Source organism: Dipodomys merriami, unplaced genomic scaffold (assembly GCF_024711535.1).
Source record: "Dipodomys merriami isolate MVZ:Mamm:240054 unplaced genomic scaffold, mDipMer1.0.p SCAF_249, whole genome shotgun sequence".
Classification (NCBI taxonomy): domain Eukaryota; kingdom Metazoa; phylum Chordata; class Mammalia; order Rodentia; family Heteromyidae; genus Dipodomys; species Dipodomys merriami.
This window is the reverse complement of record NW_027203926.1, coordinates 611,037-634,678: the sequence shown is the minus strand read 5'-3', so window position 1 is coordinate 634,678 and position 23,642 is coordinate 611,037. Positions and strand designations below refer to the sequence as shown.

At 37.1% G+C, this 23,642-nt stretch overlaps 1 protein-coding gene and 1 non-coding gene across 5 annotated transcripts; both read left to right on the top strand.

The window, feature by feature from the left end:
* Positions 1–1,556: 1,556 nt before the first annotated feature.
* On the top strand, positions 1,557–22,190 carry LOC138836083 (cytochrome P450 2C5-like). 4 transcript variants are annotated; one of them, XM_070034567.1, is made up of 9 exons: positions 1,557–1,724; positions 3,591–3,753; positions 3,921–4,068; positions 6,465–6,597; positions 8,139–8,315; positions 10,918–11,059; positions 15,666–15,853; positions 19,310–19,451; positions 22,009–22,190. In XM_070034567.1, the coding sequence occupies exons 1-9, from the start codon at positions 1,557–1,559 to the stop codon at positions 22,188–22,190; spliced, it is 1,443 nt and encodes a 480-aa protein (XP_069890668.1). The 4 variants fall into 4 exon arrangements, with proteins under 4 accessions (XP_069890668.1, XP_069890667.1, XP_069890666.1 ...); XM_070034566.1 differs by having other exon boundaries at positions 3,921–4,070; positions 6,437–6,597; XM_070034565.1 differs by having other exon boundaries at positions 3,921–4,070; positions 6,437–6,597; positions 10,912–11,059.
* LOC138836133 (U6 spliceosomal RNA) lies at positions 17,742–17,846 on the top strand. The gene has a single exon (XR_011374914.1). It is a non-coding gene; the product is annotated as a U6 spliceosomal RNA (small nuclear RNA).
* Positions 22,191–23,642: the final 1,452 nt, after the last annotated feature.

Genomic DNA, 23,642 nt, shown 5'->3' with positions numbered 1-23,642 from the left:
GCATTACTTTTGGAACATTATATGTTAATTTAGTAGTATATGAGTCTTTCAGTGTTGCATCCTGTGGTTGTATTTTACTTGAGTTTAGATGTCCTTATGATCCATGATGACTCAATTATGTCCACATAATTCAGTAACTATTACTCTCTATACTGTCCCTTCTTTACTGTGTATTATTTATTGGCATCAATGAGTTATACAAGAGACTTTCATATTGACATGTTCATTTATGCAAACATTGTATCTTGTTTTATTTTCCTTTCCTTAAAAAGAGGTGGACCTGTTGCAACAATGAGAAGTACAAGTTGTCATGTCTAAAACGAGCTTTACAACGTTGGTGCGGGGGGGGGGGGATGGCGGGGGGCGGAAGGGGGGGAAGAGAAGGATTGGGATTGGCGGGGGAGAGGAGAGGCTGGGAAGGGATGTGAAGGGTAAACAAAGGAGGAGGGTGCAACGCTTGGTAAGAAATGTACGCATTATCCTGCCCATGTAATTGTAACTCCTCTGTACAGCATGTTCACAAATAAAATAAAATTAAATTTAAAAAAAAGAGACCAAAATGAGCATAACAGCTTTTCTGGTTTTGAATGAAAAATAGAAAAGCTGTCATTCCTCCTACCCATCCACTAAATCACATGACGAAGGCTTTCACCTCAGTTATACTGAGCAAGTTTCAATGCTGCAGTGGTGGGAAGAGAATTCCAGGACTGTTCTTCAGGAAGCCATGGTGCACGGCAACGGCCATGAGACATCTCCCTGAAACCTAGCTCTTCCACCTATGAGCCATGTGGCATCCACAGCTCTGTACTCCTGCTCCTCCCTTACCTCACTAGACAAAGAAAAATAATAAAGATCTTAGCTATCCATTTTTCTGTTGTATAATGGTCAAGGACCTGCAACTTTTGCTCAGTACTCAATATATATTTGGCTTTTCAAAATGCATGACTGATGCTAGGTAGTTTACATTGAGTTAGAAATAGCAATGGACAAGTCTACCAACTTGTTGAAGAGTCTCAGTAGTGACAACACATTTGGAAGTGTTGTATAGCAAAAAACAAGTTTAAATACACATTTCCAAGAAAATACAGAATACCCTAATTTCCAAAACTTCCCAATGTGACACCAATCTAAGAATCAAGAAATAATCTTTCTTTGACTTATGTAATTGTAATCCCTCTGTACATCTACCTTAGAATAGCAACAATTTTTTAAATGAATGCCATATTTGAATAATGTTCAAGTTGTTGACTTTAATACTTCTTAACCATAGCTGAACATTGAAAGCAGGTAGGTTTGTATTTTAAGTAGCAATATTTGATCGCTAACCAGTGCAACTAAATCACAATTGCCTCTGTGGCCTCTGGAAAGAGGGACATGTGTACAGGTCATTCTACTTTTATCTCTATCATCAGGACAAAGTATAATCAGAAGAGATGTTAAAGTAAACTTCCAGCTAATCATGACTAACACATTGAAGAGGCACACCTACAGTCTCAGGGAGCATTATAAAAGGTCTGCCCTGCAAGCTCACAGTACTCTCAGAAGAGAAGGCCTCAATGGGTCCAGTAGTTGTCTTGGTGCTGGGTCTCTCCTGTCTTCTTCTCTTTTCAATATGGAGACAGAACTCTGGGAGAAAGAAGCTCCCTCCAGGTCCCACTCCTTTCCCAATTATTGGAAATATACTGCAGGTTGATATTAAAGACATCACTAAATCTTTAACCAAAGTAAGTACTCTTCATGTTTGGCCAATGTTCTCTGACAGATATGAATGAAACCATATTTTAAATGTAGTGCTGAAGGTAGAATAGCATGATTTGTTATCATAAAACAAAATCCTTGTAAAAAGTGTAACATGCTTGTGACTTTTCCAGTTTGTATTTTAATCATGGAATGAAGTAATGTATTATGTGAGTGGTTTACTGTCTATTTTAGTCTCAGCCACAAAATTGCACAGGTTATGGATGGCTCCCCCCATCTTAGTTAGATAGTGACATTTATGATGGTTTTTTTTTTTCCTGAAGCTCCATGGTAAGGAAAGTTCTGTGATTAAAAGTTCATATGAAAAACTCATATAGCGGGCTGGGAAGCTGGCTCAGTGGTAGAGCGCTAGCCTTGTATGCCTGAGGCCCTGGGTTCGATTCCCCAGCACCACATAAGCAAAAAGAAAAAAGCCGGAAGTGGCGCTATGGCTCAAGTGGTAGAGCACTAGCCTTGAACTGAAGAGCTGAGGGACAGCGCCCAGGCCCACAGTTCAGGCCCCACGACCGGACCAAAAAAAGAAAAAAAGAAAAAGAAAGAAAAACTCATATAGCATATTAGACATTGATTTTTTTGTAATCATGAAAGCTAACTTCTCTGAGAAGCTATGAGTGATTGAAAAGAGCTATCTGTGAGGATGAGAGAACATAAAGACATGAGACCATTTAGGGGATACTGGTGGTATCAGAGTCTACCTGGATTTTTGCTTAAAACTTTGTCTGGAGCAAAAAATGCTGCTGGGTGAGAAATTGTTTGGGAGGATGTTTCATGTACTAGGGCAGCCTCTGCGGGGCCCACCCTCTGCTTCTAATACCGATAGATCCCAAACTGCACTTGCCTATAGAAACACCTGTGCTGACTTAAACTGCAGTTTCTCTTGTTTGTCAAAGGAAGTAATATTCTCACCAGTCAGAGCTTCAGAGGTTATCTGAAAGCAGTAATCTGACACTGGTTAGGAGTACAAATGAGAATTAAACATATCTTAAGCATGGAATGTCCAATAAGCCTTATCAATGATGCTCTAGAAATGAATTTAGAATCCACAGACCTTTGTTTTGTTCTTTGTGAATCATGACAAGGCTTCTGTGTGTGTTGATGTGAGGATGAATGATAATGTTGTATCAACTGCCTTGTCCATTGAATGGCCAATTATAGGCCATTTCTAAGTAACAGCTATAATAAACCTCCTTTATAACATATGATCTTTGCAATATTTTAAGTTATGTTGTAAGAACCAAACTAAAGCCAATGTATGACAGCTTCTAAAAGTTAACTTGTGTCAGTCCCTAATTCCTGTTCTAAGTTAATGTTGCGAAGGTTGCAAAAATGAGTTAAACAATAATATGTCTGTGCAAAATTTTTGGAAACTTATTTAAAGTTTGCAGAACACCCCAGAACAGGATGGTTTCGAAACCCAGTCAGTAGAAGATTAACCACAGGAGATGTCAGCCTCGATGGTTCAAGCAGACATCGGGTTCCTGACCAATTAGAATAGAACTTGTCCCTAAACCATATCATTGCTGTAATTTTGTGGGTTTTGCCTTTATAAGCCCAGCTATACTGTTACTCGGGGCCCCCTCCCTTCCTCTGCTGTGTCGGGGGGTACCGGACAAGGCCTGAGCCTTGGCTTGTTAAGTAAACCTTGCATTTTGCAGTTTGGGTTCCCTGGTCTCTCGGTGGTCGTCGGAGGGTCTCTGGGACTTGGGTATAACAGTGTTTGCCAAAATAAAGAAGCATAAAAATACAATGATGGTATCAGTTTTGCTCAGGCTCACACTGAGGAACAAATAATGATCTCTGTCTCTAGTATTTGTTTTCTTTTCATTTTCCAGTTCTCAAAAGTCTATGGCCCTGTGTTCACTCTGTATTTGGGCATGCAGCCCACTGTGGTGTTGTATGGCTATGAAGCAGTGAAGGAAGCTCTGATTGATCATGGAGAGGAGTTTTCTGGAAGAGGCAGGCTCCCATGGGCTGAAAAAGCTAACAGAGGCCTTGGTAAGTGTACATATCCATGTGTGTGTATATTTGTGTGTGGACAGAGGAAGTGTGGATAAGGAGGATGGAAAAAGAGCCAAAGCTTGGCCATTCCTGTACCTGCCAACTGTCAGCTTCCTTTTCCTTGCTTGACTTCTCCATCCATGTTTCTGCTTCCCTTCATTTAGGAATTGTTTTCAGCAATGGACACAGATGGAGAGAGATGAGGCGCTTCTCACTCATGACCTTGCGGAATTTTGGGATGGGGAAGAGGAGCATTGAAGAGCGTGTTCAAGAGGAAGCCCGCTGCCTCGTGGAGGAGTTGAGGAAAACCAAGGGTGGGAGCTGCTTTATATCACTATTTTAGAGAGGAATATAAAAGGCTCCATTAAGTCCCTTCTGTTTCAGAAATGGATTCTTTTGTTTTCTAATCAGAAATCATGAATGTAAATTTCCTTTTTTGTTTTATGGCAGTAATTGGGGTTTGAACTCTGGGCTTTAAACTCTTGCCCAGATCATGGCTGGTGCTCTTCCATTTGAGCTATACCTCCAGTTCAAGCTTCTAGCTGGTGAGATAGTATAGGTGTCATAGATTTGCAGCGATTGTTTGCCTGGGCTTGTTCCCAACCACAATCCCCAGATTTCAGCCTCCTGAGTATCTGGGTTTTTGTCAAGAACATCACATCGCCATGTAAAGGTTTCCAAAAGGGCACTCTGGAGTGGTTGAGAGAGGGAGAGAGCAAACTTTAGCCTCACAAAATGGAATTGGGCGGAGCAAGAGAGATTATGAGGGGAGGAGAAAAATTATATAGGGAAGGGCGGGGAGGGGGTCTGTCCACAGTGGAAGCAGAGATGATCTCAAAGGGACCTTGAGCTGCACCCAGGCATGCCAGATGCTTGGGTTTCAAGTGCTGGCCAGGGACTTCTAGGATTCAAGAGGAAAGAACCAAAGGAATAAGCCTCTAGCCTCTGGCTTTCCATGCGGACCTAACACACCAGTGTTTGGCTAAATAGATATTTTCTGTTTCTTTTCTGAAGAGTTAAGGAACAATGCTTCCCTCTTAGCATAATTGAGGGTACGTAATGTAGCCATTGCATCATCGTGTGCGCTAATTGAACAGTGAAGTAACGACCCTGTCTACCCACAAAGATGCAACTATATGGTACGCTTATTATCATTGACATTTCAGTGATTTCTCAGTATCCATGCCTACAATTGTGGATAGTCGTGGTGTGTGTAAGATTTCATTTGCTTTATTGTCTCAATAAACTTCATTTCAAAAATTATTTCTCTGAAAATATAGTACAATTTCTATAGGTCAACATTGCTTATTTCTTCTTACCCAGTACTTTAGAATTTTATTTATGTATTTTGAATAAGTATGTGCTCTATCTGTAAAATACACACAATTAGCTATATTTCAACTATTATGATCAGTTCTTTATCCAGTCTTCTTTTAGTGTATTCTAGTTCATTTTTCAATTTTGTCCGTCTCTTTTTCCCCATGTGTATTGGATTTTATCTTAAAAATCTTCTGTTAATTACACACTTAACAAATCTACTAACCTATAGTTAACAATGGATAGCATTGTCCACTTGGATTCCACATAACCTGGCTTTTTAAATTCATTGTCCCAAATAAAATGAAAGAGTTAAAATCAGATTTAATCTGTGAATGTCACACCTGCAGTCATAGCAAATCTCAACAACTTCCCAAATAACTGCCCCCTTCATAGTTATAATAAAAGTTTTTCTGAGAGCTTAGACTCATTTCAATCATTAACTAACCTACATATATGCAACTAGCTCAATGACACTTGTTTAATCCAAACAATCCACGTCAATTCACAATGTCTTTAATTCATGACTATTTACTTTCAGTTTAAACTCAGTAGCATTTTACATGTTGATGATTTGCTCATAGACATTTCATTGTACAGAGTGCCATAAATAAAATTAATCTGTCAAATAATAGAACCTCAGAGGCAAACAAATTTAAATATATATGTATATATTGTTTATTGCAGAATTCCAAAAATTCAGCCCTGTCCATAAATTAAATTTTGTGTTTGATTAGACTTAGTGTCTACTTATTCCTTAAGGAGGGGAAATTTACTTATTAATTTTGAAATGAAAAAGAATCTCCCATTTATTAATGCTATGTTTTTGTTTGCCTTCCCTGACATTTACATTTAATAACAGGCTTAAATTTAGTTATTACTCTTTTTCCTCATGCAACATGAAAACATTCTGCTTTTTACCTTGGTTCATTCTAGTACTTGAACTCTGGTAAAATCTCTCTTTAGTTTCTCTCCATTGGTGATTTTAAAAAGCTATAGACACCTGATATTCCATCACAGACTTTCTCAGTTTTGTGTAGTCTAGTCTATAGGTTTTGGAAACAGATGTATTGCTACTCTGAATGGTTGACTATTAGGTATGTAAAAGTCTTCTTTTTCCAACATAGCATATATCTGATGGAAAGACTATAGGTAAAGGCAATTAGTATGAACTGACATTATTTTGCTAGTTGGTTTGTACTGGCCAACTCAGGTTCCATGTTAAAGATATGCAGGTTTAATTCAAATGGGATATTTGGCTGTTAGAAGAATTTACAGTAAAACAGTAATAAAAATTGGTAAAGATGACAAAGGCTGAGTACAGTATTTCATATGTATATTTCATTTGTTTCTGACTCTTCAGGCTCACCCTGTGACCCCACCTTCATCCTGGGCTGTGCTCCCTGCAATATCATCTGCTCCATTGTTTTCCAGAATCGTTTTGATTATAAAGACCAGGAATTCCTGAACTTGATGGAGAAATTGAATGAGAATGCTGAATTGCTGAGCTCACCATGGATACAGGTGAAGTCAAGATCTTTTCTTCCTAAGAAAACACTTGTCTTTTTTTTTTTTTAACAGACCCAAGTTAAATAAAGAGCGACTAGTAAGGTGAACATTGGACCCAACAGTGCTACCTAAAGAATGGTAGAGTGCCATTCAGGAAGTTACAGCCTATGACCACACATTCTAGCATTTTCCCTATTCTATTTTTGTAGTAGCTTCAAAGTTTCTGGTTTTATATTAAGATCCTTGATCAACTTTCAATTGATATAACTTCAGAGAAATAGATAAGGGTGTAGTTCATTTTCTGCAGTTCCAAAATGAAGCATGTTGAAACTGGTTTGGGAAACAGGGAAGGAAATGATGAGAGAGAGTAGCAGAGGAGTCTAGATATATTGTCTCATCTAGATGTATTTTATAGCTGGGCCTTGTTGGCTCATAGATATACATTAGTTACTCAGAAGAGTGAGACCTGGAATATCAGGGATTTGAGCCAGCCAGGGCAGAGAAGTGTGACAGAATCCATCTCCCAAATAGTCAGCAAAAAAGAGTCATGACCAAGAAAGCCAAGCAAGAGTCTGGGGCTCTGAGTTCGAACCCTGGTCCTGGCACCAAAAGGAAAAATGCATTTTATTTATATATGGACATGTCAAAATGAGAACATTTGACAGCTAACCTATAATAATAGAAATGGAAGAAAAACAATATAAAGTAATCAGCTGAGAAAAATGTCTAAGCCTAGAGGATTGATTCAAGTTAATGTGCTTATGCAATTAATTTGATATTTCCCAATAAATCCCAAAGGGATTTTCCTATAAATTGTTTTGTTCAGGTCCTGATAGATGCCTAGTGGATCAGTGGATATCCAGGTGCTTACTGAAAGCTTACATTTCCCACAGGTTTGTTTTCAGACATCTCATATTCATGCTATTACAGAGCAGAAGTATTTTTCCTCAGAAAGGGAGCATATTTGCAACAATAGAAACTACTAGGAATCTCTGAGTAGAGTCAGAGTGTTTGCTGATTCCACTGTGATCCTAGATGATGAAGTAGTCTGGGGAGAAATGAAAAAATAGAACTACAAAAATCTTCACAATTGGGACTGGGAAGGTGGCTCAGTGGTAGAGCGCTTGCCTTGCATGCATGAGGCCCTGTGTTCAATTCCTCAGCACCACATAAGCAAAAAGAAAAAAGCTGGAAGTGGCTCTGTGGCTCAAGTGGTAGAGTGCTAGCCTTGAGCTAAAGAGCTGAGGGACAGCGCCCAGGCCCACAGTTAAACCCTACAACTGGACCCCCCAAAAAAATCTTCACAATGTTTTACAGAGTTTGACATGGCTTAAACTCTGTAAAAGTTAATAAATATGTGATCACAGAGAGGTTAGGTACTCTCTCATGAGACTGAATTTTAGGGTATCCTTGAACCCCTCTCATTTTATATGTTCCATTGAAATTTCCCTTCAAGATGGAAGCCATGTGTCATTTTTATTTACAGCCAAGTTTTCTATAATATATAGGGTATTTATATGCAAATATGTTTATTAAGTTATTACTTTTGCTTTTAGATCTACAACCTTTTCCCTGATCTCATTGATTATCTACCAGGAAGTCATAAAACATTACTAAAAAATTTTAATGATCTACATAGTTACATTTTGAAGAAAATAAATGACCATGAAGAATCACTGGATGTTAACAATCCAAGGGACTTGATTGATTGTTTCCTGATTAAAAAGAAACAGGTAAAATGTCAAAAATCACATTTATTTGAATCCTTGAGCATTCTGTGACATATTAGTTAGTCTGTTTTACTAGAAATGTTTAAACCATCAGACCAGCAGTGCTTGAAAAAGTAAGTTATCAGTTATATAAAGGAATCTACATTAATCATCCTGGGAAACTTAAAATTAATTTCTCAAATAATTAGAATACATTTACTCTTTTTATATAAAATAATATAATAAAGAGAAGCAGAATGCACATGGCAGGTAAATAGAAACAATTTTCCTGCAAAATATGTGTCATTATATAAAGATGTGTGTCATTATTATATACTGTATAGTATAGATTATGTAATTATGGTGGACTTCCTGCACGTTCTCTAAGTCAGAATAGGTTTTGAAGAAATAATTTTGGAATGATTCTTAATTGGTCTTGGTTAATCTTCCTTATAACAGATTGTTAATTGTGGTATTTAAAAATATATATCACAATATTATTTTATTATGCCTTTCACATTTTTATTAACAAACTTATTGTGCAAAGGCTTCTATTGTGATATGTTATAGATGTGTATAATGTAATTTAGTCATATTCACCTCTCTGTTAGGTTTATATAGATTTTAGAGGTTTCCCTTATGCTTTTTCACATAAACATATAGAGTATATTATATAGGTAACATATATGTAAAATACATATAGATAATGCATATATAATATGTATTATATATCTATATGATATACTGCAATCAACTAAGTAAAATTAAATCCTCATTACTTACCATGGGATTACTAAAGCACACTTATGACAGTCTAGTGTGAAATTAGAGGGAATTAGTGTCTGACTACACTTTTAATCCTCCCCCCTCAAATGGCATCCTTCCTTGGTTGTTTTGTCACACATTACATCTTTAATACATTGGGTATCCATAGAATTCATCTATGATTATTGCCTCCTATATTTCCCTTAAAAATATATATTAAAAAAACCTAAAACGAGGTTGAAAAAAAGTAATATAATTAACATTCATATTTTCTGTATGGGTATATTTAACAAGGACATGTATTTCTTGACTTGGTGTGAATTTATTGTTGAATATGCTTTAATTTCTACTTGAAAGCTGATTCCCCTTAGCACTTCTTATATGGTAGATCTATTCATGACAGACTCTCATCTCTTTTGTTTATCTTAGAAGCATTAACTTCTCCTGCATGATGATAGCATATGAGATAAAATTAGTGCTTTAGTCCATGACATGGAATCATTAGATTTTTCATTCATTTAGATTTCCATTAATTTTTCAACATTTACACAGCCTAGAGTATAATACTCTAAGTGACCTGCAACTATTAAGTCTCCAAATTTATTATGACAGATGGAGCTTTAATATTGGTGTTTGAACATACTATGCTAGAGTAAGTTGACCTCAAGTTTTAAGAGTAGCTGTAGTTTGATGATCATAGAAAAGTAGATATTACCAAAGATTGTTTAACTTGACCAGCTTTCAAAGCATGTGATGCTGATATAGTCAAAGGAGATGACTCTTTTCCAAGAAAGTACAAATGTTGAGAGGATCCGTTCATTTTCATTGCTTTAATTACATATTATTAGACATACTGTAAGTCATCTGGAGATTACAAAAGCATGATGGATTTAATGTTGGCCCAGGGACCAGTTAGAAAATGATGTATTTTGACCATTTAATGATTTCCTCATTCAACATCTAAAACTGCAGCCTTGTTGACAAGTTGGTTTTGGGCCATCTTCTCAGTCCTTGGCACTGCTTCATCCATCCTCTCTCCTTGTTCCAATGACAAGTTAACGTGAACACGTTTTGTCTTCATGATTACTGTCTCTTCAGCTCATGCTCTCCTAGTCATTCCTACTCAGGTTCCCTAGACCACCTGACTTGGTGCTTCCCATCTGCTGACTCATCGGGTTTTGATGAACCCATTCTCGTTCCTTGTGACTCCTAAGTTTTGCTGCCTTTTAGCATTTTCACAAGCAATATTTAGCATATGCAAATGTGTGATACAAGAAGTTAAATTGCAATGAGGACCCATCCCTGTAAAACTACTATCAAGGTGCTGAGATATAAGGATTAAAGTTTGAAGGCAACCTGAACATAAAAGTCCTTGAGACTCTTATCTCCAAATCAAACAGAAAATAGTGGGAAGTGGCGCTGTAGTTCAAGTGGTATAGCATTAGCCTTGAAGAAAAAAGCTCAAGGACAATGTCCACACCATGTTCAATAACATCAACAGCAAAAAAAGTTTAATTGCAGATTTTTCCTTCAGGCTTACAACACTTATGTCCCTAATTTTCCTACTTCTAGTATTCAATTTTCTGATCCTTTAATATTTAGAGAAAATTCAGTTATTAATAGCTTAAATGAATGATGAATTTCAGACCTCAAATACAGTCACAGCACCAGATCAGTTAGAGTCAGGACAGCCCAGGAGGCCTGAAGCCTTACTTAGCTTAAAGTAGTCACCATGCCACTATCAATTGTACATTGCTTTTATTCTTTTACTCTCCAACTTCATACCACTGTGAGATATTGTGAATTCACTGTCATCACATGTGCTGGTAAATAACATAGTTGCATCAAATCTTAGGAGCAGGAAAATCACAAGGAGCCATCGGAATTTACTAATGAAGGTTTGACAATACTTGCATCTGATTTATTTGGTGGTGGGACAGAAACGACGAGCACAACACTGAGATACTCCCTGCTGCTCCTGATGAAGCACCCTCATGTCACAGGTAGGAGCACAGGGAGAGACCTAGGTGAAACTTCAGAAAATATAGGAAAGATGCTGGTAGTGATATGCCTTGTCAGATATGTCTCACAGCTCAACATCCTGTGCCACCAGCTGAAATCAGAGACAAGTGATGAGAACACAGCAGTAGGAAAAGCAGCAAGACTGTCTTGTGTCTGGATTTTCTGGCAGGTAATCGTTGGAAAACTGCTCTAGAATAAATTGACATACAATAACATATTAATTTTACACCAAAAACTCCAGCGTTTACAATGGATTCTTCTATATATTTTTCCTCATTCTGACTATTCTAATGTGACCATAGGCCCAAGAGATATCTTGTCACCAATGGATAAGTACAAGTCCTAAAAATTAATGAGGAAGTATGAGATAAATTCCATTCCAGAACATTTTCTAAAAAGAAACTCATTAGAAAGGTATTATTGAGATAGATGCCATACCTGAAGGAATTTTAAAATTTCAGAAATCTAAGTCCATAAAACTTATGTTTGGTAAAGTTAGAATTTTACAAGGGCATCTGTAAATTTTATCTTTTTCAATGTTGTTTTGTATTTATAGAGTTTTAGGTGTGGAAACACTATGTAAGGTTTAGGACATAAGTATAAAATAATTTAAATGAGAATTAGTCCCCTCACAACAAAAAACAGAAGAGAATACTAACCAGATAAGATGTCTACCAAAATTCTGATACTCAGAGTAGATGTAATTGTGATAAAGTAACTGAGCCAGACACATGTTGCTTTCACCTAAATGTGGTAACAGGAAAAGTTCTGAGGGAAGAAAAACCAAGCTATGTCTCCAAAATTCCATAAAGTTTCTCCCTTTTTATGTTGCCAGTCCTAGGGCTTGAACTCAGGGCTGGGCACTGTCCCTGAGCTTCTTTTGCTCAAGGCTAGCCCTCTACACTTGAGCTACAACCCTACTTCTGCCTTCTTCAGTGTATGTGGTACTGAGGAATGAAACCAAGGGCTTTGTGCATGATAGGCAAGCACTCTACCACTAAGCCACATCCCCAACCTCATAAAGTTTCCTATTTAGAAATAACAAGTATCGAAGAAGATAGAAAAGAATTTAGCAAACAGACTCTCCATGTTCAAATTCTTATCACACTTCCACTCCTCAGATGAAAAGAAAAACTCTCTCTCCACACCAAGAAAGCTCTTTCTCTCTGTACTAAGAATCTGTGCTCAGAAATTTTGGGCAATCCCAGTGAAGTATAAAGTTGAGAGGCCTGAACAAACCCTCTTTTTTATGCATAACATTTTTTGTATATATCTTTTATTGTAAAGACACTGTACAGAGGGGTTACAGTTACATGAAAAAGGTAATGTGTAAATTTCCTATGGAGCATTGTTACCTCCTCCTTTGTTTTTTCCCCTACCATTCCTTCCCTCCCCACCTCCAACTCCTCCCTTCCCCACCCACAAAGGTGTAAAGTTGGTTTTCAACATAGTGTCTTGTACATCTTATTGTTACAATGGGTCAATCTGTATTTTTCTTTCAGCATTTTGTTATTTCCTTTCCCCTCCCCAAATTAGAAAAAATGTATATACAAGATGCAGGGCACTGGAATCAAATACAGTGAAGACAGGGGTTATACATAGAAAAGAAACAAAAGTATTACATACTACATTATAAATACATTTAAAACAACAGCAAAAAAGATAAAACTTCTTGTGTCCCTATCTTTGGGGTCATTTCACTTAGCATCATCTAGTATGGTCATACATACATAGTTTCTGAACTTTTGTGCTAGTCATAGACATATACTTGTTATATATAATATATATGTATATTATACCACATTTTTCTGATCCATTCAGCTACTGAGGGTCATCTGGGTTGGTGCCATATCTTAGCTATGGTGAATAATGCTGCGATAAACATAGTTGTGCTGGTAGATTTAGTATAGCCTTGTTCGTGATTGTTTGGGTAAATGTCCAAAAGTGGGATTGCTGGGTCATAGGGGAACTCTATGTGGAGTCTTTTGAGGAACCTCCATACTGCTTTCCAAAGTGGTTGAACAAGTTTACACTCACACCAACAATGCAGTAGTGTTCCCTTTGGCCACATCCCCTCAAGGTGATGTACAACTTTTATCTGTCTTTTTTCCTGAAATTCTTCCAGAATGAAGAATTCTAAGACCCTCCATATTTTACCAATTTGATAAAAAAAAAATACTCTCCAAGTGTCCAGCAGAATAAAGGGATAAAAGCCTTTACTCAGCATAAAGTTGTAGCATTCCAGAATACCAGGGTTAGAAAGATCATCACAAGTTTCAGAAAGACACAACTGGGTCAGATGTCAAGAGATGATGGGAGTGCATCAAAATTCTTAAGAGTAAAGAGAAACGATGGGAGAGTAGACTTCCAAATCAGCCATAAACTTCATACCCCATTTTCTCTTTTTTCACACAATATGTTTTGTTCAGTTATCTCAAACCAAGTCAAAGAAAATCATGGACTCCAGAAACTGGGACAGGAAAGTTATGGGGTATTCTGAAACTCACTGACATCAGAACTCAAAAACATCAGAACAAACCAGAAACCAATGATGCAAGGAGGGAGGGGAGACACTGAGAATGAAGGAGACATGGACAAGAGCCTCAGAATTCTCACTAACCATGAATTGATAGATTTTTTACACAAGTATTTGTGAATTTTCAAATAATTCTAACTCAGGAAATAGAAAATCATGAACTGACTGATAAGAAAGAAAAGAGAAGTACAATAAATGGAATGCAATTCTAATTTACACCCTGGGAACAATATTTCTGAGCCAGAATGCTTGAAACTGTAAATATTGGTTGAAATACTGATACATAATATCTAGTATATTGTTATGAATGAAGTAAGGTGAAACATACATGTTTATCTCTATGTGCCTTTTTAGATGTGGCTAAATATATAAGACAGAGGTGTTAATGCACATTTCACTCTCACATACTAGGATATCAATAAATATTCTCTAAAAGTGATTTAAAAAATCAACTGGGCATCCAGCACCAGTGGCTCATGCCTAGATTCTTATGTACTCATGAGGCTGAGATATGAGGATTGAAATTTAAAGCCAGGCCAGGTATTAGAGTCAATGAGACTCTTATCTCCAATAAACTACTCAGAAAAAAGCCAGAAGTGGTGTTGTGGCTCAAGTGATAGAGCACAAAGTACATATTATTGAGCACAAAGAAGTTCAAGGACAGCAGCCAGGCCCTGAATTCAAGCTCCAGGTCCAGTTAAAAAAAAAAAAAAAAAGAAAGAAAGCATCATTATTTAGAATATGAACATAATTTTCCAAAGCAGATTCTAGGATGCCCAATATGGATATCATCAGAAAGTGTTTCGATAATGTGAGTAGTACTGTACATTGTACACATGCATACACAAAGATATACACTATTTGTATAATGCTTAAATAATAATTATTTTAAAATAAAAAATAATGGTTATTGTTTTTCTTTGAGAACTACCATTTCTTCTTCTGCATTTTTATTAGGGTACATTTATTGTTCAAATGTATTTAATGCTGATAATTCCATAGATGCATACAAATATTTTCATTTTCACTATTTAATTGCTGTATAAAGGGTTGCAATTCAGCACAACCTTTCATGTATCATAATGTGTCTGGACCAAAGTCAATCCCTATTTATAGTTTTACTTAATTATGTCCTGTTTAGTTTTTGAAATATATTCTTCTATTGATATCAACTACAGAAAAAGTAAACTCCTTTTTAAAAAGACACATTATTAACTTATTATCTATAAACTAATAGAATTTAAAAGTCATTTTACTGTAAAATTATCTCTTTTATCAGTAAAAAATACTTCTGAATTTGAACAAAATGGGAATATTTCATTAACATCTTCAAAGTCATACTTAGAATGGTTTATGATGGCTAGCCCATAAATTAGCATTCATATTTGTGGAGACTTGTGAAATCTGAAGATACAAGTGAAGATAATAGTGTCCTCAAAAGTGTACTTTTATTGTTCATATTTTATTCCCTTCTTTTATAATGTTTTATTATTACAGTATTATAAGTATGTAGTTCCTATGATAATATACTTTTTACATATTAAATAAAGGTATTATACCTCAATGTAAAGTATATTACATGTACATTAATAATCTTTTTGTTTTTTTGTTTGTGTTTTTCTTAACAAGAAACTAACCTCTATGTCTTGATTAACTCATTATAAGGCTACTAAGCAGGAAGATGATGTGTGTACATGCTGAAGTATTAATACTCCATGGGGCATGTATTTTTTTACTTCAAAAAAAATTTTTTGGTCCAGTTGTGGGACCTAAACTCTGGGCCTGGGTGCTGTCCTTCAGCTCTTGAGCTCAAGGCTAGCACTCTACCACTTGAGCCAGAGGGCCACTTCCAGCATTTTTCTTTTTTCTTATGTGGTGCTGAGGAATCAAACCCAGGGCCTCATGCATGCAAGGCAAGCGCTCTACCACTGAGCTACCTTCCCAGCCCTTACTTCAAATCTTGTTAAGATTCACTATCACAATTTATGTACTTACTGTGATCAATGTGTCTCTTTCCTCCTGTTTCACCATTTCTTATTATGTCTCACCAGCTAAAGTGAAGGAAGAGATTGACCATGTGATTGGCAGGCACCGCAGCCCCTGCATGCAGGACCGGAGCCAAATGCCCTACACAGATGCTGTGCTGCATGAGATCCAGAGATACATTGATCTTATACCCATGACCTTTCCCCATGCAGTGACCCGTGACATTAAGTTCAGAGACTACATCATTCCCAAAGTGAGCTTCTTTTCTGCTGAGTCTCCATAGGAAGCCTGAGTTCTTGAGGTCACTGCAGGATTCCTCTCCTCCATACCACCTGAGAGAGCTGCAAAAGTCTCACCGTTGGCTGCTCAGGAGAGGTTGTGGTATAGCAAGATTGGGGTTGTATATCCATGCAAAATTATCCCTGGTATCCCACACTGTGAATCCCAACTTTGTTATGCCCCTTAAATTCTTTTCGTTTTAGAGACTTCTCCTTGTTCTTGTTGTCTTTTTTTCTCCTCCTCCTCCTCCTCCTCCTCCTCCTCCTCCTCCTCCTCCTCCTCCTCCTCCTCCTCCTCCTCCTCCTCCTCCTCCTCCTCCTCCTCCTCCTCCTCCTCCTCCTCCTCCTCCTCCTCCTCCTCCTCCTCCTCCTCCTCCTCCTCCTCCTCCTCCTCCTCCTCCTCCTCCTCCTCCTCCTCCTCCTCCTCCTCCTCCTCTTCTTCTTTTGGCTATGTTTTTGTATTTCCAAATGAATGCAAAAGCTTGTTATTTTTCAATTTCCCAATATGTTCTGCTATAGATAATTTTGGGGAAAAAATGTTACCTTAATTTCTTCAATTCACGAATGAATCCTGCTTCTAATTTACCTATGCTTTACTTTAGTTTCCAAGTAATATTTTGTTTTCAAGATCGGTTACAAATATATTCATAGACTTTCTCTAAATACATAGCATTCTCACTATTACTGTTTTATTTTTTCATTGGCTTGGTGCTTGTTGGCCTGTGCACTGTCCATGAGCTCATTTGCTCAAAGCTAGTGCTCTACCAGTTTGCACCACAGTTCCACTTCCAGTTTTCTGGTGGTTAACTGGAGATAAGAGACTCATGGACTTTGTTGCCTGGGCTGGCTTTGAACCATGATCCTTAGATCTCAGCCTCCTGAGCAGCTAAGATTACAGACATGAGCCACCAGTGCCTGGCTTGATTGTTATTATTTTTATGGTGCCTTTGCTATCATTTGTACCTGATATATAGAAACAAAATTGCCTTAATCATTCTGATGACCTCATAAAATATAAACTCATGAAATTTACTAGTCATTGCTAATGAATTCTCTGTAGATTTGTTTGGAACTTTAGGGTGCATTACCATAATATCTGCTTTAATATTTTATACTTGCTTTTCCAATTCCTGTGCCTATAATTTTGCTTTATTGAATTTTTGCACTGGCAGCCAGGATGGTATAAACAAAATAGATTTTAGTGATCATCTTTGTTTCATTATGATTGGCAAAAAAGATTTCAAGCTTGGTATTTCATAGTCAATTTTGATATCTTAAGTAGATTAAAAAAATAACAGTAGGGAAATTTACGCTATGTTCTTACTTATGTATGAATTTTGAACATAAACATGATAATATTTTGAATCAGATCTATTCTCTGTAATGATTCTTCTTCTTTGAAAAGTTTTAATTATACAGGTGATGTGCAGAGGGGTTACAGTTACATAATTCAGGTAGAGTAGGTTACTTCTTGGACACTGCCACCCCTTCCTTGGCTCTCTCCCAGTTTTTCCTTCCCATCGCCATCCACAAGTTGTACAGTTCATTTTGAACATAGTGTCTGGTGAGTGCCACTGCTGCATTTGTTCACCCTTTGTCCGTCCATTTCTGTGCCTCCCCTTACACTCCCAAAGACAGATAAATGAACAAACAGAACAAAGAGGAAGAAAACAAAAAACAGCAAAAGAAGGAAAAAACCCTCATTTTCATTTCCTGGAGTTCATTCCAATAAATATTACTTTGTATGATCAGATGCACATAGGCATTGAACCTTTGTGTTCTTCTCCCCAAAGTATCCTCCTGTGGTCTCACAGTGCGAATGCCTGGGTTTCTTCTTTTTATGTGTTTAAAATTTTTGTGTGGTGCTGTCTTAGGCAGCATACATGGTAAAAAGAAACAATACAGAGAAGATTAGCATGACCCCTGCATAAGGGTGACTCTCAAATTTGTGAATCATTCCATATTTTTATCAAAATGGATACCAGGCAATGGAAACATTGGAGTAGGGACATGTAGGGGCACAGGAATGGAGGAAGGACAGGTAAGCAAATGCAGCCATTGTATTCTGGATGGGTAGTTGTTGACCTTCTATTGCTTTATGCCCTTCTTGCTTTTAAGGTTTCTGCTGTTGAGAAATCTGGTGTTATGCTGATGGGCCTGACACCATAGATGACTCATTGCTTTTCTTTGGCAGCTGTCAGTACTGTTTACTGTTTCTGAACATTTAATGTAACTTTAATGTGTCTTGGAGTGATTCATTTCTGATATGATCTGTTTGCTGTCCTAAAAACTCTTGTACCTGGATTGTTAAAGATTTAGGAAATAGTCTCACATCATTTTATTGACTATGTTTTGTATTGTTTTAGCATGGGCCTTTTCTTCAACCTCTATGTCTATGTTCCATAGGTTTGACTTTTCAAATTTCCCAGGTGGGCTTGTATAATCATTTCATACTTTACTTTTCACCTAGTTCTTCATCTGACTATTCTAATATATCTACATTTTCCTTGATCCCTGATATTCTGTTTCAATTTGATACACTCTTTTCTATTGTTTTTATGATTCATATAGTTTTTCATTTCCAAAATTTTAGTTTAACTATTTTTTTAATATTTATGTATCTTTATTGAACTCCTCATTTATATATATTTCATTGTTTGTCTTACTTCATTCAGCTGCTTATTTGTATCCACTTAAAATTCACTCATTTTTATACTTGTTCTTTTTATTGTATTGAAATCATTTTGTTGAAATAATTTTTCTTGTAGTCATACTTTTGAGTTCCTTGGGCTTTAATCTGCTTCAATATCCTTTATGTCTATTGGTATAGAATTGTTAAAATTAGGAGATACTTGCCTTTTTTCAAAACATTCTGTGTTGATATTTATTGGTTCTGAAGCCAGTTCACTGGATGGAAGTCTTCATTACCTATAGACCAGAAGATTGAACTAAGTGATTTTCATTGTACCTGTCACTGCTTTAACTATGTTTTTTATTGGTCATGGGGCTTGAACTCAAAGCCAGAGCACTGTCTCTGACCTTTTTCTCAAAGCTACTGGTTTACCACTTAACCACAGTGCCACTTCTGATTTTCTGGTAATTGATTGGAGATAACAGCACCATGGGCTTTCCTGCCTGAACTGTCTGTGAACTGTAGTCCTCAGATCTCAGCCTCCTCAGTATCTAGGATTACAGGTGTGAGCCTCTGGCACCTGGCTTTATATACATACACATGCATACATATATCTATATATCTACGTATGTGTGTATAGATTTATATAGATCTATCTATATATATAAATTCATACAGAGCTTGGTATATATATGTATAGATCTATGTATATATAGATATAGATATAGGTGTCTCTATACATATATCTACATCTATATCTATCTAATTAGCTTATGTTATCTGTGTGTATTGTTTCCAGGGCACATTCATACTGACATCACTGACATCTGTGCTGCATGACCCCAAGGAATTCCCCAATCCAGACAAGTTTGACCCTGGCCACTTTCTGGATGAAAGTGGTAACTTTAAGAAAAGTAACTACTTTATGCCTTTCTCGGCAGGTAATAAAATTTCAGATAACTTTGGGGGGGATGTCAGTGGGAACTTACATAAAGCCTCCTTGGGCCTGGCATATTTCCCAGAAACTCTGGATTAGGAGCAGCACTCTCAATGCCAATGCACTTTCCTGTTCATGATGCATCTCCACTGTTTGATCAGATTAGCGAGACCTCAGTTTCTCTGTGCATTTCTTCCAAGTTCAACAAGGTAAAGCAAGCAATTATGGCATTCTCTCTATACATATATCATAATGATCTCTTCCTAAACAGTGAAACTCATTTAGACTGCCCTAACTCACAATGAAAAAGAGGATCTCATCAGAGGTCCCTCCCACATCTTTTTGTGGCATTTGTCACTCCCCAGGCTTCTCTATAGAATGAATCTCTCCCAAAAGGCACAGAAGAACACCAAAAGGCAGTGAGGGAAGATCATCACTGATGACAAGACATGAGTATTTGTGGGTGGAGTATGAACCCATTTGTCACGTTATTGAACTTGATTATTAAACAGAAAATGTCATTAGCAACATTTTAAGACATTTAAGGTACTTCAAAAGGGACAGATAGTAGATGGAAGACAGAGTAAAACATTTTTAAGAAAGTCATGCACCACAAGAACAGAACATGTACTCTTAACAGTGTCAGAAACTGTGAAATAATCCTATGGACATATCAGGAATGTATGATAGATATCCCACAATGATCACAGAGCACTCTGCTCTTCTTTCAGTTTAAGACATGTGTCTGGATATTGTATCCCCACACCTGCAGTATGTGTGCTGTGTGTCTGACCAGGGAGCAGCCTTCCTTCACTGACACTGTGACTTTTTGTCTTTTTTGTTTGTTCCTTCATTTGTTTGTTGTTGTTTTTTTAATTGTCAGTTGTGGGGCTTGAAGTCAGGATTTAGGCCCTGTTCCTGACCTTTGTTGCTCAATGCTAGCATTCTACCACTTTGAGCCACAGCTGTACTTCTGCCTTTTGGTGGATAATTGCAGGTAAGAGTCTCAGGGACTTTCTTACCCCAGGCTCACTTCTAATCACGATCCTCTCATCTCAGCCTCCCGAGTAGTTGGATTGTAGACATGAGCCACTGCACCCAGCTAATAACCTGAGCTTTGATATCTGTTTCACATCTGTCATATAGATACCATGGGAAAGGCAGTGATCTCTCTTCAAAAATTCACTTCTTTTTTACACAAAGGGAAACATTTTAAGTAATGAGAAAATTATGGCTTCAAATGATTTGAGTGTCAGTGACGATCTGAAATGATATTTGGGAAGCTGAATGAGGGCAAGATTTTATGGCTTGATGGACACAAAGAGCACAAGAAAGGACATGAAATGTGGTCTGGGTCTTGATGTCTGTAGGGAAATGTATCATAGCCAAAAGGAATTTCATGATGTAGTACTTAAACTTTGTAATTTTATGTAGGCTGATAAAATGGATAGTTGGGCTGGCAATATTAAAATGAAAAATGTGTTCACTATTTTTCTGGGAACAGTTCACATGAGCAATATGAATAGGTTTTCTTAGAAAAACATAGATGTCTCTAGAACATACAAAGTGTATCATTGAAACCTGAGACCCAAAATTTTTATAAATCGATCATGAATACTTGATTAAAATTGTAATAAATCAAAATCAATTATTTTAATTTCTCACCAACATTTTATAAAGGAATTATTAGCATCCCCATTTAATATTAGGAGAAAATAAGGCTCAGATATTTTACTAACTTACCCCACATGGGTAGTTAATGACAGTGTCAAGATTTGACTTCTGAGTTGACTTGGAAAGCAATATTTCCTACCACTATCTTTATATGTGATGAATTCTACTTGGAGTCATGGGTAGGTCTATGTCCTACATATTTATTACTCTATAGATACAAAGGTTTAGAGGAAATCCCAAAATATGATCATAGGCCTTCCTGATTAGTAGGGATAATACTAAGAGAGAAGGAATGGGACTAAGCATCCAGGTTGAAAAAAGGAAAAAATTAAGATTGGGAGGTAAAAGATCTTCCAGAATTATGATCCTTTCCTTTAGCAGGGAACATACTAGAATAACTGACATAATAATTTGGCAATCCCCAACCAAGCATAGAGAAAGAGTAAAGAGGGAGGAGAGGAGGAAAATTTTTTTAAAAGAGCATTTATCATGTAAAAATTCTTAATAAAATGCTTACATGAAGATGGAAATCTGTTTTCTTAAAATATAATTTAGTTTGGTATGATTTTCTTTGGATTTGTTTTAGAGAAGATCTTAAAAATGTAGCCCAAAGTAGTTACCAACTCAGGATTCTCTCTATTAGTCTCCTGTGCTAGACTTACAAGTTTGTGTGTGCCTGTGCTGCCATTCTCAGATAATGTATTAGTGAAGATTACATATTCCCAGGTATCTGTACTGCTTTCCGGCTCTCTTTGCATTCGGTAATTCACTGAAGGCATATTGACACTTTCTTTTACCAGTTAAAAATGCAATGCTTCACACTCTCACACTTACATACGTGGAGTCATTTCCTGCTTTGACTTGTTTTTGTTTTACAAAAATTTCAGGCAAACGGATTTGTGTTGGAGAAGGCCTGGCCCGCATGGAGCTGTTTTTATTCCTGATCATCATTCTACAGAACTTCAACCTGAAACCTCTTGTGGATCCACAGGATCTTGATACCACTCCAGTTCTGAATGGGCTTATCTCTGTGCCACCATCATACCAGCTGCGCTTCATTCCAGTGTAAAGAAGAGCTCTGCTGTCTGACTCCAGCTGTTCAGCAATCTGCAGTTCCCTCCTCTGAGTATCACTCACCAACTTCCCCTGCCAGGAATGCTTTCCTGTCCTCCCTTCTCACATCTGCTCTCTCCCCGATGCCCCCACATCCAGGAAGATCTGTTCTCCATTTTGGAGGGATTCCTGTGTCACTGCACTATTACATCTATAGTCTCTTATGTTTTATAATAGTTTTATTCACCACTCCATGTTCTAATATTTTTCTAATGCTGATTTACTAATATGCTAGTATGACAAAACCAAAAAATGATTACCATGTGATAGGTCAGACTGCTTTCTCTGTATATAATCCATAATAAACATCATGCCTTTGGTCATTCTTGGACTGTCCTACTTTGTTCAAAATTCAGTGAAGCAATGAAACAAACTAGAGTGCCATGTTGAACCCATTCTAACAAGCACTGGGAATGGGAAGGGGGAGGTTGTAGGAAAACTCTTTGATGATGTCACCTGTCATATCTAGGGATGCAGATTTAATGAACAAAAGCAATGTCCACAAGTGTCTCTCCCTGAGGAAAATATTGTAAGACACAGACATACAGAGAATAACGTTAAAGGCTAGTGTTCACGTCTTTACTTTTGTGTTAGTGTAAAAAAAAGAAAAGAAAAGAAAAGAAAAGAGGGAAAGCCGGTGGCCTGTGGCTCACACCTGTAATCCTAGCTACTCAGGAGGCTGAGATCTGAGGATCAAGGTTCAAAACCAGCCCGGGCATGAAAGTCTGTGAGACTCTTATCTCCAATAAAGCACTAGAAAACTGGAACTGCCTCTGTGGCTCAAGCGGTAGAGCACTCGCCTTGAACTGTAGAGTGCAGGGACAGTGCCTAAGCCCAGAGTTCAAGCCCCACAACCAACAAAATAAATAAATAAATAAAAGTGAAATTTTCTTGTCAATTGATCTTTGCAACTGAAAGCCAGATATGAGTTTATGTTTTCATATTGATAATCATATGCTCCATTATTTTTATTTATGCACATCAATTGTACATTTTGAGATGTTTCATACCTGCATACATTTTACTTTGACCATACAAGTTTTTCCTTCACTTTTAGAAGTACTAAGTTTTAAATTCGGGGCTTTGTTCTTCCTAGACAAGAACTCTATTGATTGGACTATATCCTGCATCTGTTTTTCTACTTTGTACACATTGTTTTACACTCAACATAAATGTGATGACAATTATAATAAGGACACTGAAATCACTCCTCCCATTTCATTCTTCAAACCTTCACAATTATTCATTTTACACACAATTTTCCCTTCCTTCTACCTTGCTATGCATCACATGAGAACTACTGTCATTCTTCACCAATTATGGACTCATTCACAAAAGGAAGCCCCTTGGCCCAGGATTTATTTATTTTTGTAAAGATGCTGTACAGAGGGGTTACTGTTACACAGGA